Source organism: Colius striatus, chromosome 6 (assembly GCF_028858725.1).
Source record: "Colius striatus isolate bColStr4 chromosome 6, bColStr4.1.hap1, whole genome shotgun sequence".
Lineage (NCBI taxonomy): Eukaryota > Metazoa > Chordata > Aves > Coliiformes > Coliidae > Colius > Colius striatus.
The window spans coordinates 13195633-13218092 of NC_084764.1; the positions used below are offsets into that span (position 1 = coordinate 13195633).

At 37.2% G+C, this 22460-nt stretch overlaps 1 protein-coding gene across 3 annotated transcripts in view; it reads right to left on the minus strand.

Moving 5' to 3' along the window:
• Positions 1-22460, minus strand: part of SPRED1 (sprouty related EVH1 domain containing 1) — a 59255-nt gene that overhangs the window by 21258 nt on the left and 15537 nt on the right. Inside the window, exons 1-3 of one of the 3 annotated variants that reach the window (XM_061998345.1) lie at positions 5873-5890; positions 4633-4833; positions 2869-3043 (exon numbers count right to left, since the gene is read on the minus strand). In XM_061998345.1, coding sequence (XP_061854329.1) covers positions 2869-3043; positions 4633-4694 — 237 coding nt within the window. In that variant the 5' untranslated portion in view covers positions 4695-4833; positions 5873-5890. Of the gene's footprint in view, positions 1-2868; positions 3044-4632; positions 4834-5872; positions 5891-22460 lie in introns of those variants that run through there. The other 2 variants (XM_061998344.1, XM_061998346.1) reach the window with 2 other exon arrangements.

A 22460-nucleotide genomic window follows, 5' to 3' on the forward strand; every position in this document is an offset into this window, starting at 1 on the left:
AAACTTCATGTTTCCCTGGGTCCCAGAAAAGTGCTCCATGCTACAAGTTTTCTAGCGCAAGGGAATTTTTACATCTTTTCTGGAAACTGAGACAGCTCACTAAAAGACAGACTTATTGGCCAGAGGAAATAAAAACATAATCCCAGTTATAAAGGTATTTTAACAGTGTGTAGTATGACTTGGGGTGAGCTGGGAAAGATTCCATTTGTAAGGATTACTTTCTTTTATAATCTGGGGAATTTTCAGGAGTGGCTGTGTGTACCTTGAGAAGAAGTGAGTGAACTAGGAATCGTGGTCCAGCTGACTGAGACATAATGACTTCTAGATAATAAAATAATACTACAATTAAACATTCCTGAAGACATATGTGCTCAGAGGCTGAATAACTGAAAGGTTCAAAATGGTTTAGGAATGTTTTTTAAAAGAACATTGTTGCGTTATCTTTGCAAATTCAATTCTGGAGCAACAAGTACAACAGCACACGAGTAACTGCAGAAATTTTCCAGGTATACAAATTTACACACCATGGCCAATCTAAAATGAGATTACAGAGATGCTGGACCACAGAAAAAGCAGATTCAATATAACTCTTACTCAAAATGAGCAGACAACCAAAATCCTTGGTCCCTACTCAGCAGAAAACACGATGAACCCAAAACAACTTCCACTTCTACTTTATTTTTTAAGATAAAATTAAAAAATAGCATTTTACGCAACTGAAGTAATCTTGGAACAGTTCTTTTCCAGGTTGCCCTTTTTTAAGCTCATAGCCTTCTCCACTCTTTCAGTTAGAACAGACAATTACATGTCAACTTCTTGGTTGCTGTTTTTCTTGGTATCTTCTTTGTTTTATAAAATATAGTAGTTATCTGTCGATTTTTTTAAGACAGAGAACTGTCTTAATAAAACTCCCAACTGTTTGGCTTCATTAAAGAAAAGGTTAAAAATTATTCTTGAACAGTTAATCCACAGGAATATCCTAAGAACAAATTCTTTAAAAAGCCCCACTAACTATATTGAAAACATAAGGGTCAGAAGTGTTTTAGGATCAGTGACTGGATCTCCATTCAATAGAATTTATCTTCCAGTCCCTGATACAAGTTCTAGAAAAGTTATGACCTAACCATGTCTTCACACACCTTAATGTAGGATCTTGTTTCTTTTGTGCGAACAGGGATCTTGTTGCATACTGTGCATCTCTGTTGTTAATTCATTACACATTAGCTGTTGCTTTTAAGTGCATTATTTGACGTCTAAGGAAATACCTTCAAATGTAGTTGCTTTTCACTGTTAACAAAGCTATCACTGGCTCTACAATATTCTTCCCCACAGCCTATACCTGTATTTGTTAGCTCCTTGAGCTTTAATATATATTGAAAAGATGTTCTTCTAGTTGTATTTCTTCCATCTTTTATCCCATGCTTTTAAGTGGCTGACTTCCAACAGCAACTTCCTGAAACTGTAGCTAAGTTCAAAATCTGCCCTGCAGGGGTAGATGGACAGACACACATAGAACGGGACACAAAAAAACCCAATCCCACCACTTTCAGGATGATAAAGGCTTGGAAAAGCAGGTTCATACTAATATGAGCTCAATTTTGGACAGGAAGGGAAGCAGAGACATTTAAAGCCTTCTACCAGAAGTGAAAACGAAACAAGGCTTGCCCAGGGGAAGCAGGGGAGTAAGCAAACAGATCAGGACGATGATGGCTATGACATTTTCATATGCATGTGGGAGAAACACTGAACCAGCCTTCAGTTCTGAGCATTTTATTACCCTCAGATTCTGAAGGCAAGCTGCAAATGTTCAAAGTATTAACAATTAAGGAAAAATTGTCAAGTATCTCTAAATGCAATTAAGCTCCTCAAAAACAGCCTCAATCAAGCTAAAAAAATGCTCTAAAGGGAACTACTGCAAAGTGAGGAAGGAACTGCAGGTGCACATAGCTGTGCAGGAACACAGGGTACTCTGCTAATAGCACTATGCCTCACTCAAACAACTGAGTCAGCAGAATTTCTATTTATATGCTCTCTTCCTACAACAGTCACAGTCAAGGCAGAAAACTCAGCAGTCTTGCCTCAAGAGAGAAACTGGTATGCTTAAGAATCACCACTATGGTACAAAAAGCAATTCTACCTTTTAAGCTTACACAGGAGTCATGAATTATTGTCAAAAACAAAGTAAGCTCGTGATAAAAGTCATTTAGATGGGAGGTTCTGTGCTTTCTCCACTCTGTTTTCACTGTAAGATACCCCCTATTTCAGAAATCTATTTGGTATGTAAGTAACCCAGGCAAGCCTTAGTAACCCAATTTTGTCTTCCACAAGTCTGTATGCAGAAACTGTGGAGATCCTATACCAGTTTTCCTTTTGTGAGGCTGACTTTTGTGATGCTATTGAAGACAAGGTTATTACTGGTATTTTATTTAAATAAACGGATACTGTCTATGTGTTCATCAAACCACATCAACTGTTGGACTTGTCAGCTTCATGCTTTCTTCCAACACAAAAGATATTTTTACGTAAAATTTATACTTTTTATATCATGACTTAACTTTAAATCTCTCTTGAAAAAAAAACATGAATAGCAAAATATTTCTCCAAATGGACAGAAATCTGCAGTAAGAAAGTATATTTGGAAGCTTCCAAAAGATGAACGTGCTTAATTCTGGATATGTATGATACTACACCTAAAACAAATAATTAGTTCTTTAGATATATGATCATTGATATGGATTAAAAGCTCAGCAAAAGCATTAGACTGAGACTATAAATTTACTTTCTAGTCTACAAGCAACAATAAGCAAACATCTATTCCTGAGTCCTGTGTAGTTTTAATAGGAATATTAAACGGATGCAAATTGTTACCGTTTTATCCCTGAGTCGTTCTCCATGGATAAGAAAATCAGCACAGCTATTCTCTTCCTGGGGAATGACTTTGAAGACTGTGACACAGCTTAGTCCACCCCCTCCAAGTGGTAACCATCCACCACTTGAGTCATCCCGGGTCATTACCACAGCTCGCACTCGTGCATAACTATTACTGGAAGAGATGCAAAAGAATAAATTAGTTTTCCATAAACACAGACCAGGTAAGTCTAGTTAAAAAACAAAGAAAACACAACAAAAATCACAATAAGTAACACTGTGAAGGTTCAGTCTTCTGTAACAGTCACCTAGAGGAAACTAACCTAAGAATGACCTCTAAAAAACATTCTTCTGTACTTTTATGCCTTCATTAGGGCTTCTAGCAGCTTAGATGTGATTCCTTATAAAGAAACTTTACCAGACAATATAGTTTCTCACTAAAAATATTATATCCTTCTAAAAACTTTACAGTGATCTAGCTAGAGAGAGTCAGGTGTGGGAAGAAAGTAAGAATCAACTCCCAATTTATATTAGACTAAATCTTGAAGCCAGCCAGCCACCATGAAATTGCACAGAAAAGAGAACAAGAAAGCTGAAAGAGGTCAGGCCTTCTGCCACTGAAATCCAAACAAAAACAGGCTCCTAGCCAGAAATCCTGCTTCCCTTCATCCCTCCCCTCTCTCCTCCCCATGCATATAACCCGTCCTTTGCAAGGGTAGGTCAGGACACACACGCTGTGGGGTTCGACAACAAGAACTGGTTACAACTACTTAAAACCTAGTCTTTGCAGTGGCTACTAGCTGGTTCTCTCCTGTATTGGCAGTGTGTGGAAAATTACTTGCATTTTACAGTTTAACAGGTTTTTTTTCCATCATTTAGCATTTTTATAAAACAAATAAATGGTTATAATTTCATTACTTAAAAGTCAAATTCCTTTTTTAGAGTCGTAGAAAAAGTAGTTTTGGTGATCTTGTCTCTTTCTCAGCTTTTATTTATTTATTTTTAATTAAAAGGCATGTTTTGGTTATGAATTTGGTGCTACATCAGTTGGAAAACCTCATGGTTTACCAAGGATGCTAAAAGATCCTGCATTTGAACTAGAGTTTGCTGCATAAATATAATATTCCATGCATGAACATTCCACACTTTAAAAGAAATGAGCTTCATGATATCTTTTACAATATATTTCCAATTGTGAGTTTAATTACTTACATCAGTTAGCATTAGTTTTGGCAATTTTAAGGACTAAACAGGAAATATTAGAAGGCAACAAAGTTGCTCCTTCTGTACAAATCTAGAATAGAACCATTCACCAAACTGTTGTATTTTAAAATAATCACTGCTTTATTCCCCCCCCCCCAAAATGTCCCAAAATAACTGAAGGTAGGCTTTTTTGCGTAATTAATATATTATGTTCTCACACACACATATGATTCACACGTATGATTCATTTATATATATATATATATATGAATTTTGCTGCAAGTATCTAAAGCTTAAATATGTAACAGTTTGCAAAATGAGAAATAAGACTATCCAGTTTTAGCTCTTAGGCAAGTGAATTTGTTTATAGAGACTGTTTGCCCCTTTCAAGCAAAAACCCAGCCTCCTCCTCCCCCTAAACCTCAAAGTTAAAATGACAGTTCCATCAATGTTTCTGATTGTTTCTGTACCAACATCTTTTAGTAACTCCTCCCATGTAGCAGGTAAATATAATCAAGAAAAATGCAATCCTTCTTTGTATTCATGTATCAATTCTAATACCTGCAAATAAAAATGTCTCTATCTTGATGCTTAATAATGTTACTGGAGGTTGAATAATTCATTGGACTCTATCAATATATTTCACTCAAAGATAAATTCAGATTGTAGTTGCACACTTTAGACACATGGAGTCTTTTTATCTCTTTTCTCCTCAGGTGAAGAGCCACTTCTGCCAGCAGCTGAGGACGCTGAGACTTTCCTCTGAAACAGGAAGAAACAAGATGCACCAATTGGTTACACCTACACACCCTTTGCTACTCTCCACCCAAGCAAACCACAAGTTTAGCTTAAAAGTCACTCATTCTATAAATTTGCTTTCAAATCTGAATATTAGAACTTTATTTTATATACCAACAGATTGCAGCAAGAGTTCAGTTAAGCATCATTTAGCAAGATCACACAACTTCACTTAGGCTACATGAGAAAGCCTGAACTACAACAGATTTCTTTCGTTTTTTTTTTTTTTTAATGAAAGTTTACACTACACATCCATTTTCTCTTCAAGAATTGCCAGGGAGAAGCAAAGATGGTGGATATATATGATGCCTCAAAGGCTTAGCTACCTCTATTCTCCAGAAGGTTTCTCAGTGTTGTTGGGGATTTTTCCCCCTTCTCTATACCAAGATGCCTAGTTTGGTTTAGTTAATAAATCTTGTTTTTTGCTTCCATACTTTCTAAATAAGCTTAAACAACATCTATCCTTTCAAATATCAAATCCACTGCATTAGTGCAAAAGCCAAAATAAAATTTCCTAACAGGTAACGTTTAATGAATGACCTCTTAAACTGAAATAAAACATTTCTTCCAGACAACTACCCTGTAAATTAACTAGACAAATTCACTACTGTACTTGGAACAGTGCCAAAGACTATGAAGATTCTGCGGTTTTCTTGGTGGTAGTACTTGGTTTTTAATATTATTTTTAATGTTTTAAAGGAACTCACAATAGGCAGTGACAGTTATTTTCAGTAACAATATAAGCTAGTTTGCAATTAGCTACAAAACAGCAGCAAGACCTTCCATTTCCAGAATCCTCTGCAAACAAAACAGTATCTGCCTGTCACACTACTGGTGCTACTGAAACCACCCAGATGTCTTGTATGTCTAAGTGTTATGGCTCCATCTACTTTTGGGAATTTCAGAACAAATTGCTAAACTGTTGGTGTAGCTTAGCTGTGGGAAAAAGGGCAGACAGGCTTCAGTAATTCCCCGCATCACCCCTACAGCAAAACATTTTTACCTGCTCTTGCATGTTTAGCAGCTCTATCATGAATAACTGGAACAAAAGAAAACCAAACAAATAGGGAAATCAGTTGAGCATTGCTCTTATGAGAGCTTTTACTAGAGCTACAACAAGCACGAGAAATGTAACAGGAAGTGCTCCACTGCAATAGCAGGTCCAAACCTTTCCTAAAACCTCTGATTTTGGTTGTGGCGTCTGAAAACTCTTGAGGCAGAGCAAGGTTCACAGGAAAAATCAACCAGGATTCCATCCACAGGAACGCGCTGCTTCCCAAGAGTCAGGGCTGAGCACCAGTGAAGACTGGGGACAAACACATCAGAATCCAAAATCAATTCATAATAATCACGGAAACAGATCTCCGCCCTAACAAATGAGTGTCTCACGTAAGGAGATGAGAATATGGTACCCTTATACAAATTACGGTGAGTTACAAATTGTGATGAAGCAGGGGAAAAAAAACCCTAAACAAAAAGACTACCTACAGTATTTTTCCCCCCTAGTAGTTAAGAGCTCCTGAAGAGTACAGCATGCATCTGAACAGTTAAGATAGCCTAGCACATTGCGCAAAGTTTAACTCTAAAAACATTAACAAATGAAGATGGTTCTTCAAATCAAAAGCTGGAGTGTGATGAACTAAGAAGCCTGAGAAATTATTAGCAGGCAAGAAAAGGGCTAGAAACCACAAGTGGACAGGAAAGATATAAGACTTGCAGTCCTTGCCTGCCATCAACTTTATTTTAAGAGCTCCGAGTATTAAAATCTGACCACAGGTTTGAAAGGCTGTATGTTCATATCATTGTAATGCTCTTGGGCCCAAACTGACTTATGACCTGGATGATCAAACTGTTGTACAAGTCCAGGAAGTACTCATTGATCTCAACGTGCTGGGACCTTCAGCTCAGCAACTGATGAAAAATCCTGCTTTTGGTGGCTGGGGGAGGAACACAATTGTAATTTCACCACTATGACTTTTTTTAATATATTAAAAAAAGATAATTAATAATTTGGGGTATTCCTTATGTGTAGTATTAAGCCAATTAAGGATACCAAACATTATTATAACATTTGCCCTCTCTTTCATCAGCGATCCAGAACAGAATGAAGGTTAAGAATTTTCTGCCAAAAGATTTTTCCCAGAGAAAAAGGGGAACATGCTGAAGGAGGGGGAAAAAAAAAAGCAGTTATCTGGTTGCATTGCATTTATTTTTAACCCAGTTTCAACAGCATGCACATCTTTTCTCTTCTGGATTCATATTATTTGTATTACATTTTGTACATTTCTATTTTGTTAGATAGGATTGAAAAATAATAACAGTGATCTCAGAAATGTTTAAGACAATTGATCTGCAATTACAAAATCATTTTTAGTACTACAAAGCTACTATCATCATACACAAGGAACCTGGATCTTCAAGCAGAATTATGAACTGAACCATACAAGAAATTGGTCCTCTTAGCATTATGGTTTCTTTCAAAGCTGGAACATAGACTAGCAGCAAAGGAACTCAGGTTGCAAGTTGAACGTAAGCCATTCATGCACCCTTGGGACAAAGAAGGCCATGATGTCCTGGCCTGTGTGAGGAGAAGCAGGTTGAGGGAGGTGATCCTTCTCTGCTCAGCACTACTAAGGACATACTTGGAGAGCTGGGTCCAGTGTTGGGCTTCCCAGTACAAGAGAGATAGGGGACTACTGGAGGGAGTCCAGAGAAGGCCACTATGATAATTATGGGACTAGAATATGAGGAAAAGCAGAGAGAGCTGGGATTGTTAGGCCTGGAGAAGACAAAGCTCAGATGGATCTTATCAATGTAGATAAAAACCTGAAGGGAGAGTATAAAGAGGATGAAGCCCAGGCTCCTTTCAGTGGTGCCCAGTGACAAACAGGAGACAGTGGGCACACACTAAAACACAGGAAGTTCTATCTGAACGTCACGAACCACTTCTGCACTGTGAAGGTGCCTGAACAGTGGCACAGGTTGCACAGAGAAGTTGTGGACTATCCCTTCTTGGAGACAATCAAAAACTCCTGGGCAACCTGCTTTAGGTGGCCCTCCCTGAGCAGGGAGGATGGACAAGATGATCTCTAGAAGTCCCTTTCAACCTCAGTTATGCTGTGATTCTTCCTTTTATTTAGTATCATATGCCAAAGCACAGCAATTTCAATAAAATACAGCTTTATCAAGAATATAGTTTAATTTACGAGAATTCATGATGCTTTGAAGTGAGAGTTATCATTATACACAACTTCTGTCATTATACACTTCTGACAAAGCTAAGGAGGTAAAAAAAAAAAAGACATTCTGAAAAATCATGACACACATTGCTATGAAATTACACAATCCTTGCTAGCACGAAGTAACAGCTCCAGGCTGATCTCCCAATGTGAACTCATCATGGATGAAGGCTCTTTACCTTTTCCTGGCAATTTACACACATATTATAATCCTTCCAACTTCTGGTGCACATGAACATACATGAACCACACTTGGCTTTTTATGGTGGTTGTTATTATCCAAACAGCTTAACAGAAGATTTTATGATTCCCAGCCAGAGAAGGGTTCATGAGTATGTGTGAGTATGTGTATGCACGGAGGACCAAAAGGTAGTATCAGACCACTGAGCTAAAGTCGATTTTACTTGCAGATAACATTTCTTCAAACATTGACCCAATTTAGAAAAAAAAATAACTAATTTCACCAATATCACATGAACATACACTGTTGATGACAAACTCCATTGCTACTATAGGTTTAGAGAACAATTGCCACTGGCACAAACCATTAATGACTTATCTACAACAGGAGATGCAAATGTCATGGAAGTACTAAAGACATATTTTACATCAAGAAAACACATGACAACATATTCTGTTAATTTCAATGAAAAGGAAACTTCTGCATATGCTTTTTGCCATAACAACTACTACTACATGAGTCTCTGCTTGACATGACTATTACCTTTCTCCTCTCAAAATTATATCAGAAAACCAGAACACAGAGCCAACTATTATAAGTAGAAGGCAAAACTTCACAAATTTTCTCCTTGAAAAGAGAGGCAAATGGTATTCTCCACAGTAGAGGCAGAAGGTACCATACATGACTATTATGCCTAGGAAATTTATTTTTGTGAGGAGCTTCACAAGAAAAGACATGGATTTCAAGGAGGAATTACAAACAAATGCTGTTACATTTAGGATACTGGTACCCACACTGATTTTCTGTAGAGTTTTGGATCTCGTTGAAAGAACTGAATGGGACATTCCTGTCTGAGCAATTAAACAAACAAACAAATCTAATTACAGAAACCTAACTACCAAGCAAAAGCGCTCGAATCCAAAATGGCAGAAGGAAAAAAGCTGCATGGGAAACAGTATTACATAAGAAGGGGATAACTGGTATCATGAAAGAGCTCAAAACACAACTATTACCTAGCATAAAAGGCTTGTAAAACAGTGCTTGACAGTGCACCTGCAACTCTAAAGGGAAAATGAGGAACAAGTGTCCAGAATGGGAAACTGTCAAAGCAGAATATTGCTGTTATGAAGCGTTGTTTTGGACAAAACATCAGGAAAAAAATTGCTGCACTAGAATCACATTTCTATTTGAATACACACAAGTTAATATTTGTGACCACGTAAAGTAACCAATGGTGCAAGGAAGAGTGGCTACTACCATAAGAGCTTTTGCAAAGCACAAGAGTGCATGAAGAATGGAAAAGCTATTAAAAAGACTTCAAAACCATGAAAAATACACACAAAGTAGACATGTGACATTCCTGTGGATAAATTTTAACCCTGCTCCCAGACCCTCTCTTGTTCAACAGTTGCATCTACTTTCTATGACTTCTGTATGTCATCCATAAGGACTGGCTAAAGGTAGTAATATTTTAGCAGATTAAAGGAGATCAAAGACACATATTTGGGTTCCACCTCTTAAAAAATATTGCCTTCTGGAGGCCCAAGTTTTCACAACTGTATAGATTCTGTAACACCATCTGGTCATGGCATATTACTTAGAAAATTGCTTTTGACATCAATCACACAAGCAAACAAAAAATCCCCAAATTCATACTACATATAAGTTGAGAGCCAAAGTAACATTAAAAGGTGAGTCCACAAGTTTTGGACGCATGTAGCAGAACTGAAACAACAGGATATAGTTCCTGTTTGTAAGGTTTGGTGAGAGGAGTCGAACATCGAAGACACTTTTCAATTACTTCCACAGTTGCCTGCCTAACAACAGAGGACTGCTGCTACCAGGAACTCCCGATTTAAATTCTGTCCAATTTTACATAGATGAAATAACAGACTTTGAGTGGCCAGATCCTGCTACTCATATGCCTCTCCAGTTTCAAGTATTTCTTCTAGAAAATCCTAAATTTACTTCAATTTTACAAGCTGGCAGCCAATTCCAGAAATGTCTGCTCTTCAAAGCCAGTATGGCTTCTCCCCTTTATATATTCTTATAGTTCCTCCTTACAATAGAATTTCTGAAGATCCAGAGGACTTTCTTCATGCCACTCATGGCACAGAACTGTCTGTACCTATTCTAATTTTGTGAAATCACTATTTGTTTCTTATAAAGTAGCAATCAAGCTATTGGATAGGTATTAACTGTGACTTGCTTACCATGCAAAACATGAAATGATAAAAAAGCCCACAAAAATAAAAGAGTTATCTAAAAAGTTATGGAAAGTTAATATCTCTTTCCAACCTTGCAAAAACAGGGAAACATCTAAAGAACTGACAGAAGACAAGCATTTAATTTTCTCCAGCACTTCAGTAAACTTAGGACAAGCACAAGTCAGTAGCCTAAGGCAGATTTCCACTGAAACTAAGACAACTTGACACTGCCAGCAAATGCCTCAGACAACATCCATCCAGCCTAGGATTTTGGGGTTTTTAAAGGAAGTTTACAGATTCAATTTTGCCTTTTATTTTCCTTGGAATAACATTTCCTTGAAATAACATTTACTACACTTTATGATATATAATTTAAGGAAAGTTTTTCAGATAATAGTTTTATCTGAACAAGTCAGAACTCTCTTCTCTCAGAGCCATTTTCCTCCATTCTTACATAGTCATAAAGTCCCCGAGCTTCGCTCAAGTATGTAAGAACAATTAGATCACCCTCACAGCCAAGGCTATTAGTCATCTAGCCATCAAGATTAAGGATGGTAGGACTCTATAGACCCTGTTAACTGGAGATGTGAATGCATTAATTAACAAGTCATTTTGTAGTAAAGTTCTTGACCACTAAAGTAAGATGAAGGTAACCTGAGAGAAGACTGTAGGTAAGATTCCTTATGAAAAAATTTAGCTACAACAGGCTGTACTGAATGTGTTCAAATAAGCACCTGTGTACTTTTTATTACACTGCTCCTTGCAAATAGGAGGAATCCTTCACAAATCTGTTATTTTCTCCTCACACACCAAAGAACTTACTTAGCAAAAACAAAGGACAAACCAAATAGACCCTGCTATACTTTCCCTAACACACCAGAAAACAGTATCTCAGACTTTATGGTTACTATATCTGAATTTCTTTCAGCATGTCCCAGATTATATGATCTTTCAGACAGGGACCATATGTAGTAAGTATAATTCAACAATGACCTGAGTGCATGTTGGTGTAAGTATACAGAGCTTAGCTGCTGAGCCGTTACATACTCTTTAATATTTTGGCAGTACATTTATGGAAGTAAAAAGCATCAGTCCCACTGAGTTTCCTCACCTCAAGCAACACTTGATACTAGGTAGGCAACCACAAAATGTAAATTTAATCTTATCACATTAAAACAAATTTATAAAAGGTCCAGATCGTTCCTGGCATGTGTTTCCCACTCAGCCTGCACAGAACAGGAACAGAATCTGAAACCAAATAAGGCATCTCAATGCTTATAAAAATAACCTCTTAACTGTCTTGCTGAGCTGTGAGTTTGCTAATGAACGTCATATAAGAAAGTGTTTCAAAACTTAAAAATGAAGTATCATTCGCTGATGTTGTTACTTCTAGAGCATATATCAACATTTACAGTGACATGACTTTTCAAGGGCTTTAACCGATCCACATGAAAGTGATCTTGCAAATTAAATAATATTCTAAGAAAAACCTTAATGATAATTTTCTCTTTTTAATGTAAGAAAAAAACCAACCAAACATCCAAAAGGATGTTTCAGACATACACAAATGGACAAATCATAAATATCCACACTACCAAAGCAGGAAGACTACAAGCCAAGCAGCAAAATGCTTAACAAATAGCACAAAAAATCAGAATAAGACAGACAATCTGAATGATCCTTAAGAAACATAGTTTATGAACTTGTAGATCCATTATAAAGATCTATGTTCAGTGACCGAAAGGAACCTACCATTCTCTTGTTATGTAGCACCACACTTTGGGGTTTGAATCAGTCTTTATGTAGTTTTAACAAACAATAAATGTTTGGGATTGAGGAAATAAACTGAAACAGACAAGTAACAAAAGCAAAGACTTCTATGACAATAAACCATCAAAGGAGAAGAAACAAAAGACTAATGTGATTATACAAAATGGTTTAATGGTATTCCCTTCAGATTTGCAATATTTCAGCATGAAAAAAATGAGTTACATAGTCAATATATAATCATGTTCTACGTTTGATAATCTCAGTAATAATTAGCATCCTAATCAGCAGTCTCAAGCACAGAAATGTGTGATTCACAAGTCTTATGGTCAGACAACAGGAACGTTAATAGTGCAAAGAAGTCTAAGTTGTGTAACTACATACACTGCTCCAGCTACTGCTTAACTAATACTTTTCACGTTTTTCTACAAAAATACATACATAATGAACACATGGGTCATGCATAACCATAACATAGAACAGAACATCATACTGAAATGTCTCTCAGTTTGAGAGGAAGATTCTTTAAGTTGTATTATTTGTTACTATTCCACAAGAAAAGTTTATAAACTTGTTATCAACTGCACAGAAAAGAGATACATGCATTCCCCTTCCTCCCTCCAAAAAAAGTTAACAAAACAACATAAAAAGACATTCGTACTTCATAAATGATAGCTAGTCATGACAGCACTCCTGCAATAGTCACTGAATCTCCTTGTCAGCAAGTGACATTTTCCTTGTTTTGGCAACAGTGAAGTCTTACACAAAGGCTTACAATACTGAGATCATGAAATTATTTAGTGTTACGATTACATCTCCTCGCTTCCTCTTTGGACTTTTAAACCCATTAATATCATTAGAAGTTATGGGTCTGGACTGAGACTTCACCATAAGGAGGAAGTTCTGAAAAAAGTGCTAGAGATAACAAAGTCCCAAAATAGATGATTAGAGTATCAAGAAAGCAAGTGCAACATGACACAACAGAAGCTCAGAACAGTTTTTAGATAGTAGAATCCAAGCAAGGAGTAGAAAAAAAATCTTTCTGCTCCAGTCAATCTATGACAAAAAAAATGTCTTGTAGTGACAATTAGGCAGAGTTTTTTTGGTGCAGCTCTGACATCTACGCTGAGCAGTTTTACTGCACAAAACAGATTGCTATCTACCCTAAAAATATTTTAAGTGGCTATTTGCCACACAAAATATGGTATAATAAAAGTTTATGAAATACAGTATCATGTATAAAATTAAAAAATCTTACTAAGTCAATGAAACAGATATTAAGCCATTCCACAAATATTTGTCATCTTGTGTTTAACAAGACTGAAGAGGAATCTTGACCGTATAACTGAAGAAATACAAAGAAAAAATTAAGTACGTCTTGGAGAGATGTAAGAAGACATATATTCAATAAATATAAGGAGAAATCAAACGGATGGAAGGGACAAACAGGTATAGATGATGAAGATCAAACCCGAGAAACAGGAATCTAAATTTGGTCATTTCACTTCTACCCATGTGTTTCACTGTGGACTTCTGCTCTTATTCCAGCAACAGGAAGACCTTTTCTATTCACATCCTACACATTGAGTTTACTATTTAAACAGTAAGAATACTACTAATTAATAGTATTTATAATTTATAATACAATTAGTACTGTATATATTAACTATATACTATATATAGTGTACATATATTATGTATATACATTATATAGTATATATAATACTTTAAATTACTATAAATAAAAAATAGTTTTGAGTACTTTTCTCTGCAATGAGACTGCTCAAATAATTCTAATAAGCCAGGATAAGTTATTAACTGCTTTACTAGCTAAATAAAAGCAACCAGCATTTTATTATGCATCCAGAAAAGCAAGGACAAAAGACCAATAGTGTATTACAAGTAACTTCTTTAGTAATCCCAACAAATAATCTCTAATTTTGGAGTAAAAACTTTAACTACTTAGGAGTTTAGGCCTAAAGTACTGGCTTTATCACAAAAGTTCATCTTACAGGGTTCTGTGGATCTATTTACAACCCAACTGAGAATTAATTCATTATGCTTGAACTTTTCACACGTGATATACAATGGTATTTTTGAAGGTTATTGTGTTTGAAGGGAAAGATTAATATTTCCTAGTAATTTGCCTTTAATTTTTATCCCTTCCTCCTAACGTTATTAAAGACTTGTCTGTTATTTTAAAAACTTACTGAATAGAAGAAAAATCAAGAGAGAAGTGATTGAGTCAAAGGTTTCTAGAATTTTTATTCTGCAATTTTAACAACATGATGACATGTTCCTATGCGACCTGATCTAAGCTGCTTCTGCAGGGAGGTTGGACTACAGATGATCTCTAAAGGTTCCTTCCAACTCTACCATTCTATGATGACTGAAGTTGCTTATCCTTGTTTTCTTTACCTGTATATTGACTAGGAAGCATTTTGTGACCAGTAGTCAACACCACCATCTATTTGAGGCATCTTCACAAAAGAGTGACTGAGTAAAAAACTGATATTGACTATTCCACATAAAAAGCTGATGTTTAAAGAAAACCAGCTGACACTGTTGTTTCTTTAGGAAGCTGAAAAAATAAAAGATTGCCCAAGAGTTATTGAAGGGGAAGAAAAAAATGCCAGAACTCAAGCAACAAAAACGAAGTAATAGACGTTTCAAGAGTCAGTGACATGAAGAGATCGGGGTAAGCCAGGAAGAAAACAGCTTGCATAAATTCTTCTCTACAAAGTAAATAACACTAAAAGGGAAGTGAAGGGAGGAATAGGGGAGAGGAAATGGTATCGCCTTTTCCTAAAGAAGAATCAGACACAAAAGGAAAAACAGGGTGCCCCTCTTCAATGCGTGTATCCCAAGCCTTGGTTTTAAACACTTTCTTCAGCCTGATTTCAGGGTAGCCTCTTTAACAAGAGACTAGTGAGAAAATATAAAACTACTGACGTTTCTACACTATACTACTAACAAGTCCAAGGCAACATTCTTACCTGCACTACTGTTATTGTTAGAAGCACTTTTAAGTAATATGATTTGGCATTGTCATCAGAAGCATCCTTCATCCTTCTCTTGCCCTGATCATTTATTCCTGCTGTGAACCTTCTCCACTACTGCAACTTTGCAGTGATCAACACTGGGAAGCTGATGTGAATCAAGAGTAATGCACAAGAAAGGCTGACTTAAATCCAGAACAATTATCCAGTCTCAATCACAGTAGGCTTTCTCCTAACTGCTCAAAGCAGTTCTGTAGATATGACACAAATTTCGGAGCAGTGTCTGAACATATGTAAGAGTGATTTTTTTTTTTTTTTTGCTTCATACATAGAATCATAGATGTGGAATGATGAGCACCATACATGTAACAAACCTGTGAATAATTTTCTTTCTCCCAAGAAACGTACATTTTCTTTCTCCAAATCCTTACTGTAAAAGGTGTTAGCTCTCTTTGTATTTAGTAAAGCCCAGTTTACGTGCTAACCGAATTTCCTTCATGTAAAGACTGAATACACAAAGAGAAAGCTCTGATTTCAGAAGAGGCAAGGGGATTAACCCCGGTAGCACAGAAAACAGATATTCTGAACACTGCAAAAAGTTTATCACACAATGTAGTGAAAACTATTACGCAGAGAAACCACAACTTTCAAGAAATATAACTGAAAATACATCACAATATGAGAATCAATTTATAATTGCATATGTAACATGAGTGTTTTAATTTTGATATTGTTAATCCACACAAAACCTAGTATTTTCAACATGAAAATAAAAGGAACAAGCACTACCTTGATGCAGATTAGAACACTGATACAGCATATCTGGCCAAATCTTTGTACTCAATAAAACAGTATATTTACAATAAAGTAACACTGAAGATTGAAGATTGACTGTGTGACTTCATAAGTCAGAATGCAAACTGTATTAAGACTCAGCAAGGGTTAAGACTACCCTTGAGTGTTTTTATCGCAATACAGTTACAGCAACCTCTATTTGGAAGATGTTTAATATATACCAAAAAAAATGTGATTTGACTGAAGTGATTCATCAGCTCATCTTCATTGATGCACAGGCACTAGTATTCCAGAAAATATCACTCAAAAAGTTTTAAAATAGAAAAGTAGCCTTTAAGAACAAGCTAGAAAAAGTCACTTGACAATTGAACCTTTTATGATAGAAAACATTTATTCATTCTAAGGAATAAAAAAAGTCAATGAAGTGACTATGTCGTTAACTAACTACTTGTAATGGAGACTTTAAATTTTAATTGAGACTAGTCAATTTACTGGTACAAAACATTTTTTTCCAAACTGCATTACTACTGGCATCATGAACCACTGTTGTTTGTCACCACTTTTTTTTTTCTTTTATTTTGTGTTCCTGCATTATTATGCCAAGCACATAAGGGAGAGGAAATACAAAACTCTGTTCTACAAAAGAGGAGGAAGAAAAAAAAAAAAACACATGAAAAGCCTTCAAGTTTTGCAGTTATTCATCCTTTAATAAAGATCATTACTTACAGAAGGTTATTCAGTATTTGTTGAGAATGCAAGGAAATAAGATCCATGAATTTAAAATTCATGAATTTAAACCTTTAAACAGTGGGTTTTGTTATACTGGCACTCAGAAGAAAAACTGCTACCAGATTAACTCATGCAAGCATTTTGACACAGAGAGACAATGCATCTCCGTGAAACAAATTAAAGGGCAATGCTCCATTGAACAGTTATAGGAGTACAGTGTCCTATGCATAGCACATAGATGCTACACAGATCTCTTATTTTGTGAGTTTCTTATTAATTGCAAAGTTTTATTCATAGGAGATGTTTAAACAGCCATACATGTAGAGTTCTACCAGTGATTCACCATCTGTAGGTCTGCAGCAAAAATTATTAAATTTTGTGGGACAATAGGAAGGCAATTAAACCTACTCACCTAAATCCAGCCAGATTTAAGGCCAAGCTTGTGTAGGTGGAGGCAAACGAGTCGTTTCACCGGTAGCCCATTAGACTAGACGAAGTTTCAAGTTCTGTTCCATCCCATAAGATTCTGTGATTCTCTGATCTGTGATTATACAGTCATTTAAAGACTTATCTAAACTATTGGGGGGGGGGGGGGGGGGAAGGCAGCAGGGGTCAGGGTGGGACATCTTTATATACAAATTCAGATTTTAGCCAGAGGAAAGTCATAGAAGTGTAGTCCACACTATTTAGAATTAAAAATTGTGTTTGGTTGTTTTGCTTACTGTTTCAACTCTGTGTCACTGTTTAGCAAGGAGCAGCTTTTGCTTCATAACAGGGGGAGCAGGTTGCAGTGAAGACCTGGTAAAAAGTTCTTGGCCTCTCCCCCAGCTCTTCGGTTCACATCCACCTCTGGCCCACCTGAGCCAACCTGGCGCCTCTGCCATCACTACTTAAGGACGGGAATTTGAAGTGCTTGGGAGGAGGTCTAAGAATGGTATGAGATGGAGGCAACCACATGGATCCCACAGCCAGAGAAGGAGGAAGGAGGAGCACAAGACCAGAGGCCCCTCTGTAACCCGTGACAAGAACGCAGGCTGTACCTCTGCAACCTACGAGGGATAGGCGAGAGACTGTGTGAGGAGGTGGCCATGGCACAGGCCATGCTGGAGAGCCTGCAGGCCACAGAGCAGACCCCCACGAGAGGCAGAGAGGAGCTGCAGCCTTTGGGATGAACGGACATTGGAACTGCCCATGCACGGATACCAGGTGTGTGAGGTACCCTGCGGAGGAGCAGGGAGGACTGGTGTGGAGCCCACCTGCCCTCAAGAGAGACAAATGGCAGAAACCATCAAGAAGAGACTGACTGAAACTCCCATTCCCCATTCCCGAGCTGTTCAGTGGGGGAGGAGATAAAGACACCAGGATCAGGGCTCTGAGCCTGGGAAGAGGGGAGGGGTGGGGAGAAGGTGGTCTTAAAGGGCTGGTTGTACTCTTCATCGTTGTACCATTCTGTGTTGTTTTGTGTTGGTTATGTTTTGGGGTTTTATAGTTATGCTTTAGTTGGGGTTGGATTAAATGATTTTCTGTTTTCTTCCCTAAGCAGAGTAGCCCGGTCTGTTTTGTCAGGGACCATAAGTGGCAATTAGGCCCTCCCTGCCCTTTGGCAATTCTCAGGTCTTTGGTACTTGAGGCTAATTGTGGTCTTTTGTTCCCTGATGGGCCTAAACCAGGACACTCTGGTTTAAACTAGTCTGAAACTGATGCCCAATAACACAGCCATTTGTCAAACATAAAAATCCATTTGTTCCTCTTGTACAGCATCAGAATAAACAGACAAATTTATGCCTTTGCTTTAAGACGTCTAGAAACCAAGAGAAATTTTCTGTTGCATTTGAAATATTTCAATCATTGTAGATCTATTATACACAAACTTCAATCATCAGGTGCGAATCTTACCATTAAGTCTTATTCAGTCAGCATAGGGCTACAGTAGTGTTTTCCAGATACAGCCGCTGGTACATAAAAATTTGAAAAAAATAGAAATTTAAATTAAAAAAAACCCAACCAAATCAATACATGACTTAGAATTAGATGCTGAGAGCATCGTAGCCTTGTTTCAGATATTATATACTTTTATCATTTAAATTTCAAATTAGCCTTGTAAGTCCATTCATGCATTTACTCTTGATCGTCATGTTCCAGATTTCAAGGCAGCAGCTACACAGTTAAAATCCAATCCCTATTACAATAAACTTTCTGGGGGAAAGTGCTAAGAATTCACCCCACTGCCTACCAATCTATCCAAAAATCTGTTCTCACTCCTACTTCCTCCTGTCTGTTCCTCTCTAAAACAGCACCACAGGGAGGGGCTGGGAGTTTGCCTTTCCTCTACTGGATCACAGTTGTGTACATGAACTATACTGGCAATATGGCAATCTCTTTCAATTCCTAAGAGGCAAAACAAGCTCCAAATCCAAAGAGATCTAGGTAAGAGAGGAAGCCAACAGATACCAGCATTTACAGAGACTACTTACTAAATCCTGCCAAGATACTAAAGTAACAAGTAGTAACTATAGAAAATACCGCTCCAAGGCTAAGAGCAGCCCTGTCCATACTCACAAGTATTTGCAGCATGCCTCAGTTTACCTCTCCACCATACAGAGAACTAAACAGCTGCATGCGTGCAACTTCAAGGAGTTCAGAGAAAAAAACCATGCATTATTCAGCATGTAAGGCAGCTTTGACATAATGAAAATTACTGTATTGAAGGAAAACCAGTGCCTGTTTAATGAGCAATGCATGCAGAGGATGAGCCTACCCACAGGAGAGTGAAATTGAAGAGGAGAAAGGCTGAAAGCTGCAAAGAAATCTCTGTAGTTGCCTGGAAGCTGCCAGGCAGAGACAGGCCCACCAGGAACATTGTGGAGATAGATTTTCCTTTCGTGAGGGAATGTGCAAAATTCCAACAGGAAAACAAATCCCAGACACAGCACCTCAGGAGAAATTCCATTATGTGCCCTCAGCAAAGAGCGGGTAAGTTTCTCACAAGGGTCTATACTCTGAACTCATGAAGTTGTGTTTAGCTCATGAAATACAACGGAATAAGATTTTGTTAATTTCCTTTTCTGTAAGCTTGAATCAGGTTTTTTACAGAGATTTTATTTTCAGTCTTAGAAAATAATCACAGAACGGGTAGGGGTTGGAAAGGACTTCTAGTGATTATCTAGTCTAACCCCCCTGCTGAAGCAGGTCCACCTAGATCAGGTCACACAGGAACATGTCCAGGTGGGTTTTGAAACCTCCAGAAGGCGTTTCCACAACTTCCTTGAGCAGTCTGTGCCAGGACTCTCTCACCCTTACAATAAAATAGTTTTTCATGGCGTTTAAGCAGAACTTTTTGTAATCTTGCTTATGTCCATTACCCCTTGTCCTGTCACTGGACACTACAGAAAAAAAGTGTTGCTCCTGACATACATCCTATAGGTACTTTTAAGTGTTGTTAAGTTTCCCCTTCAGCCTCCTCTTCTCCAGGCTACACGGCCCCAGGTCTCACAGCCTTTCCTCCTAAGAATACAGTCCTCTCATCATTACATTTTACATCATTGCATTTTACAACAGCTATTAGCCCAGCAAGGAAGTTCTGTGTAAAATAGTAAAAAATTTAGTCTATGTTTTTATAGTAAGTTTTATGGAATGCAACTTACATGAACATGTATAGATCCATGTTATTTGATGCCCTAATACCAGAAGTGTTGTGGTAAAGACTCATTCACTCAAGTTAAGGTTAAATATTTATTCCTCTCAATTTAAGAGATTTGAACATTTTTTAATTAAGTGTGGACAGAGATAAAAGATGTAAGCAATTAAAGAGATTTTTTAACAAAATCTCTGAGCACTAAACTAAGTACTAAGAGGAAGTCTCACCACATCTCTACTCGCCCTAGCGACAAAGTCATCCTTAACTGAAACACTGCTCTACACAAGACTAAAACTTGCCACTTCCAAAAAAGCAAAACCTCACAGTTTTCTTTTCACTGATAAGCAGTTACGGAAAGAAGGCATCTTTGTACTTTCTTGGTTCTGTTTTATGTTATAATTGTCTGCTACTAAGATTAAACATTCAAAAGCCTTCAGGGTTCAAATGTTAGCATGAAAAAGTTGAAGGGTTCTAACTCTCCCTCACTTAAACCTTACAATGAACATTGGCATTAGGATGTCAAAGATGACACTAGCCTACCATATTTTCAATCTTATGAAGAGAGCTTTACAAGAACAATCAAATAAACATAAAAATCACAAAAACCCAAGCAAACTCATCTTTGAAAAAAAGCTTTGAAATTCATGTTTAACAGAAATGAGTTAAAATACTAAATCTTAAGAGTCCTATAAGGTGAGACAGATTTCAGAAAGCTCACAGAATCTCTTTAGGAACAAGATTCTCTAATTCATGCCACAATAATTTAAGGTTCAGTTAGTGTCAAGCACCATTATTTCTTAAGGGCTTTTCTCAGACAGATTATATGTCAAATAGATTTAACCCCAGAGATGTAACATGATCGTATAATAGTTATGACTAAATTACAAGTTTCAAAGTAGACAGCCATCAAAGTAAGGAGAACAGGCGATCGTGGATTCAGGAAATGTACATTCCCCCATAGTCAGCTAATGGCAACTTTAATAGGATGTGATGGATTTTTCTCCAGCAGGAGAAAATACTGCCTGCATTTCTGCTTCGACAACCCACGCCAGCTGACTAATGGAGTTATATTTTTGTCTTGTATGAGGACAGTTACTTGCCCATCCTCTAGCAATTGCAGAATGAAATGTTAACAGAAGCTATGGGGTGAACAGAAAAGCTGCTCTATGTGGTAGCCAAGACCCAAAGTATAGGCTGTTCCTCTCAAACACTGGAGCTCATTTTCTGTCACAGGGTGACAAAAAGACACAGCACAGAACAAGACTACTTTTAGGGCTTAAAGTAGCTAGCAGAAGGCACTTTTAAGAAACTGTAAATATTCATGGGGAGGAAAAGTAAAGGATTCACAGAAATTAAATAGGGTTCTTGGACAGGTAAGAGCCCTTGGAAGCTTAGAAGTTGTTGTTGGAAAGAAATACTGGTGGATTAAAACGGATTTCTTAAAACAGCTTTTATCAGATACTATTAAATGTAAAATCTCTTTATCTTGGCATGATAACAATCCTAATCATAACAGACCAATCCCAAATAAACGCTTCTGCCACGTTACTTGAATAATCAGCATATGCCTGCAACTAGAAACATCTTTTTATGCAAGCACTTGGGCTTCAGTCCTGCAAAAATTTAAATATATCACTCTGAGTAGACCTACAGATCTCTCTGGAAGTCTGTAGAGTTTATCACACATATAAAAGCTAACACATATATATACGTCTTGCAGGATAATTGCTTTTGGCAGAATATAAATAACATTGCTCTAATGTGTCTCAGCATCATGGTCTCCTGCCTTAAGAATCAGGCATTCTGGTGAAGCCTGTCATTCTTCACATAAAGAGTGGCAGCTGCATAGCCCACAGAGACATTTAAACTTCTCTTTGCATTTTCTTTAAAGTTTCAGAAGAGTGTTTGAGCATTCTTTATAAGTAACAAGAAAGCTAACAAGGGAAGCCAATAAAAATTGCCTAGAAATGCCTTCTTTCTCACTAGTGCCATGGATATCATAAGTAGGACTGCAAGCAATTCTTAGACAAACTATCT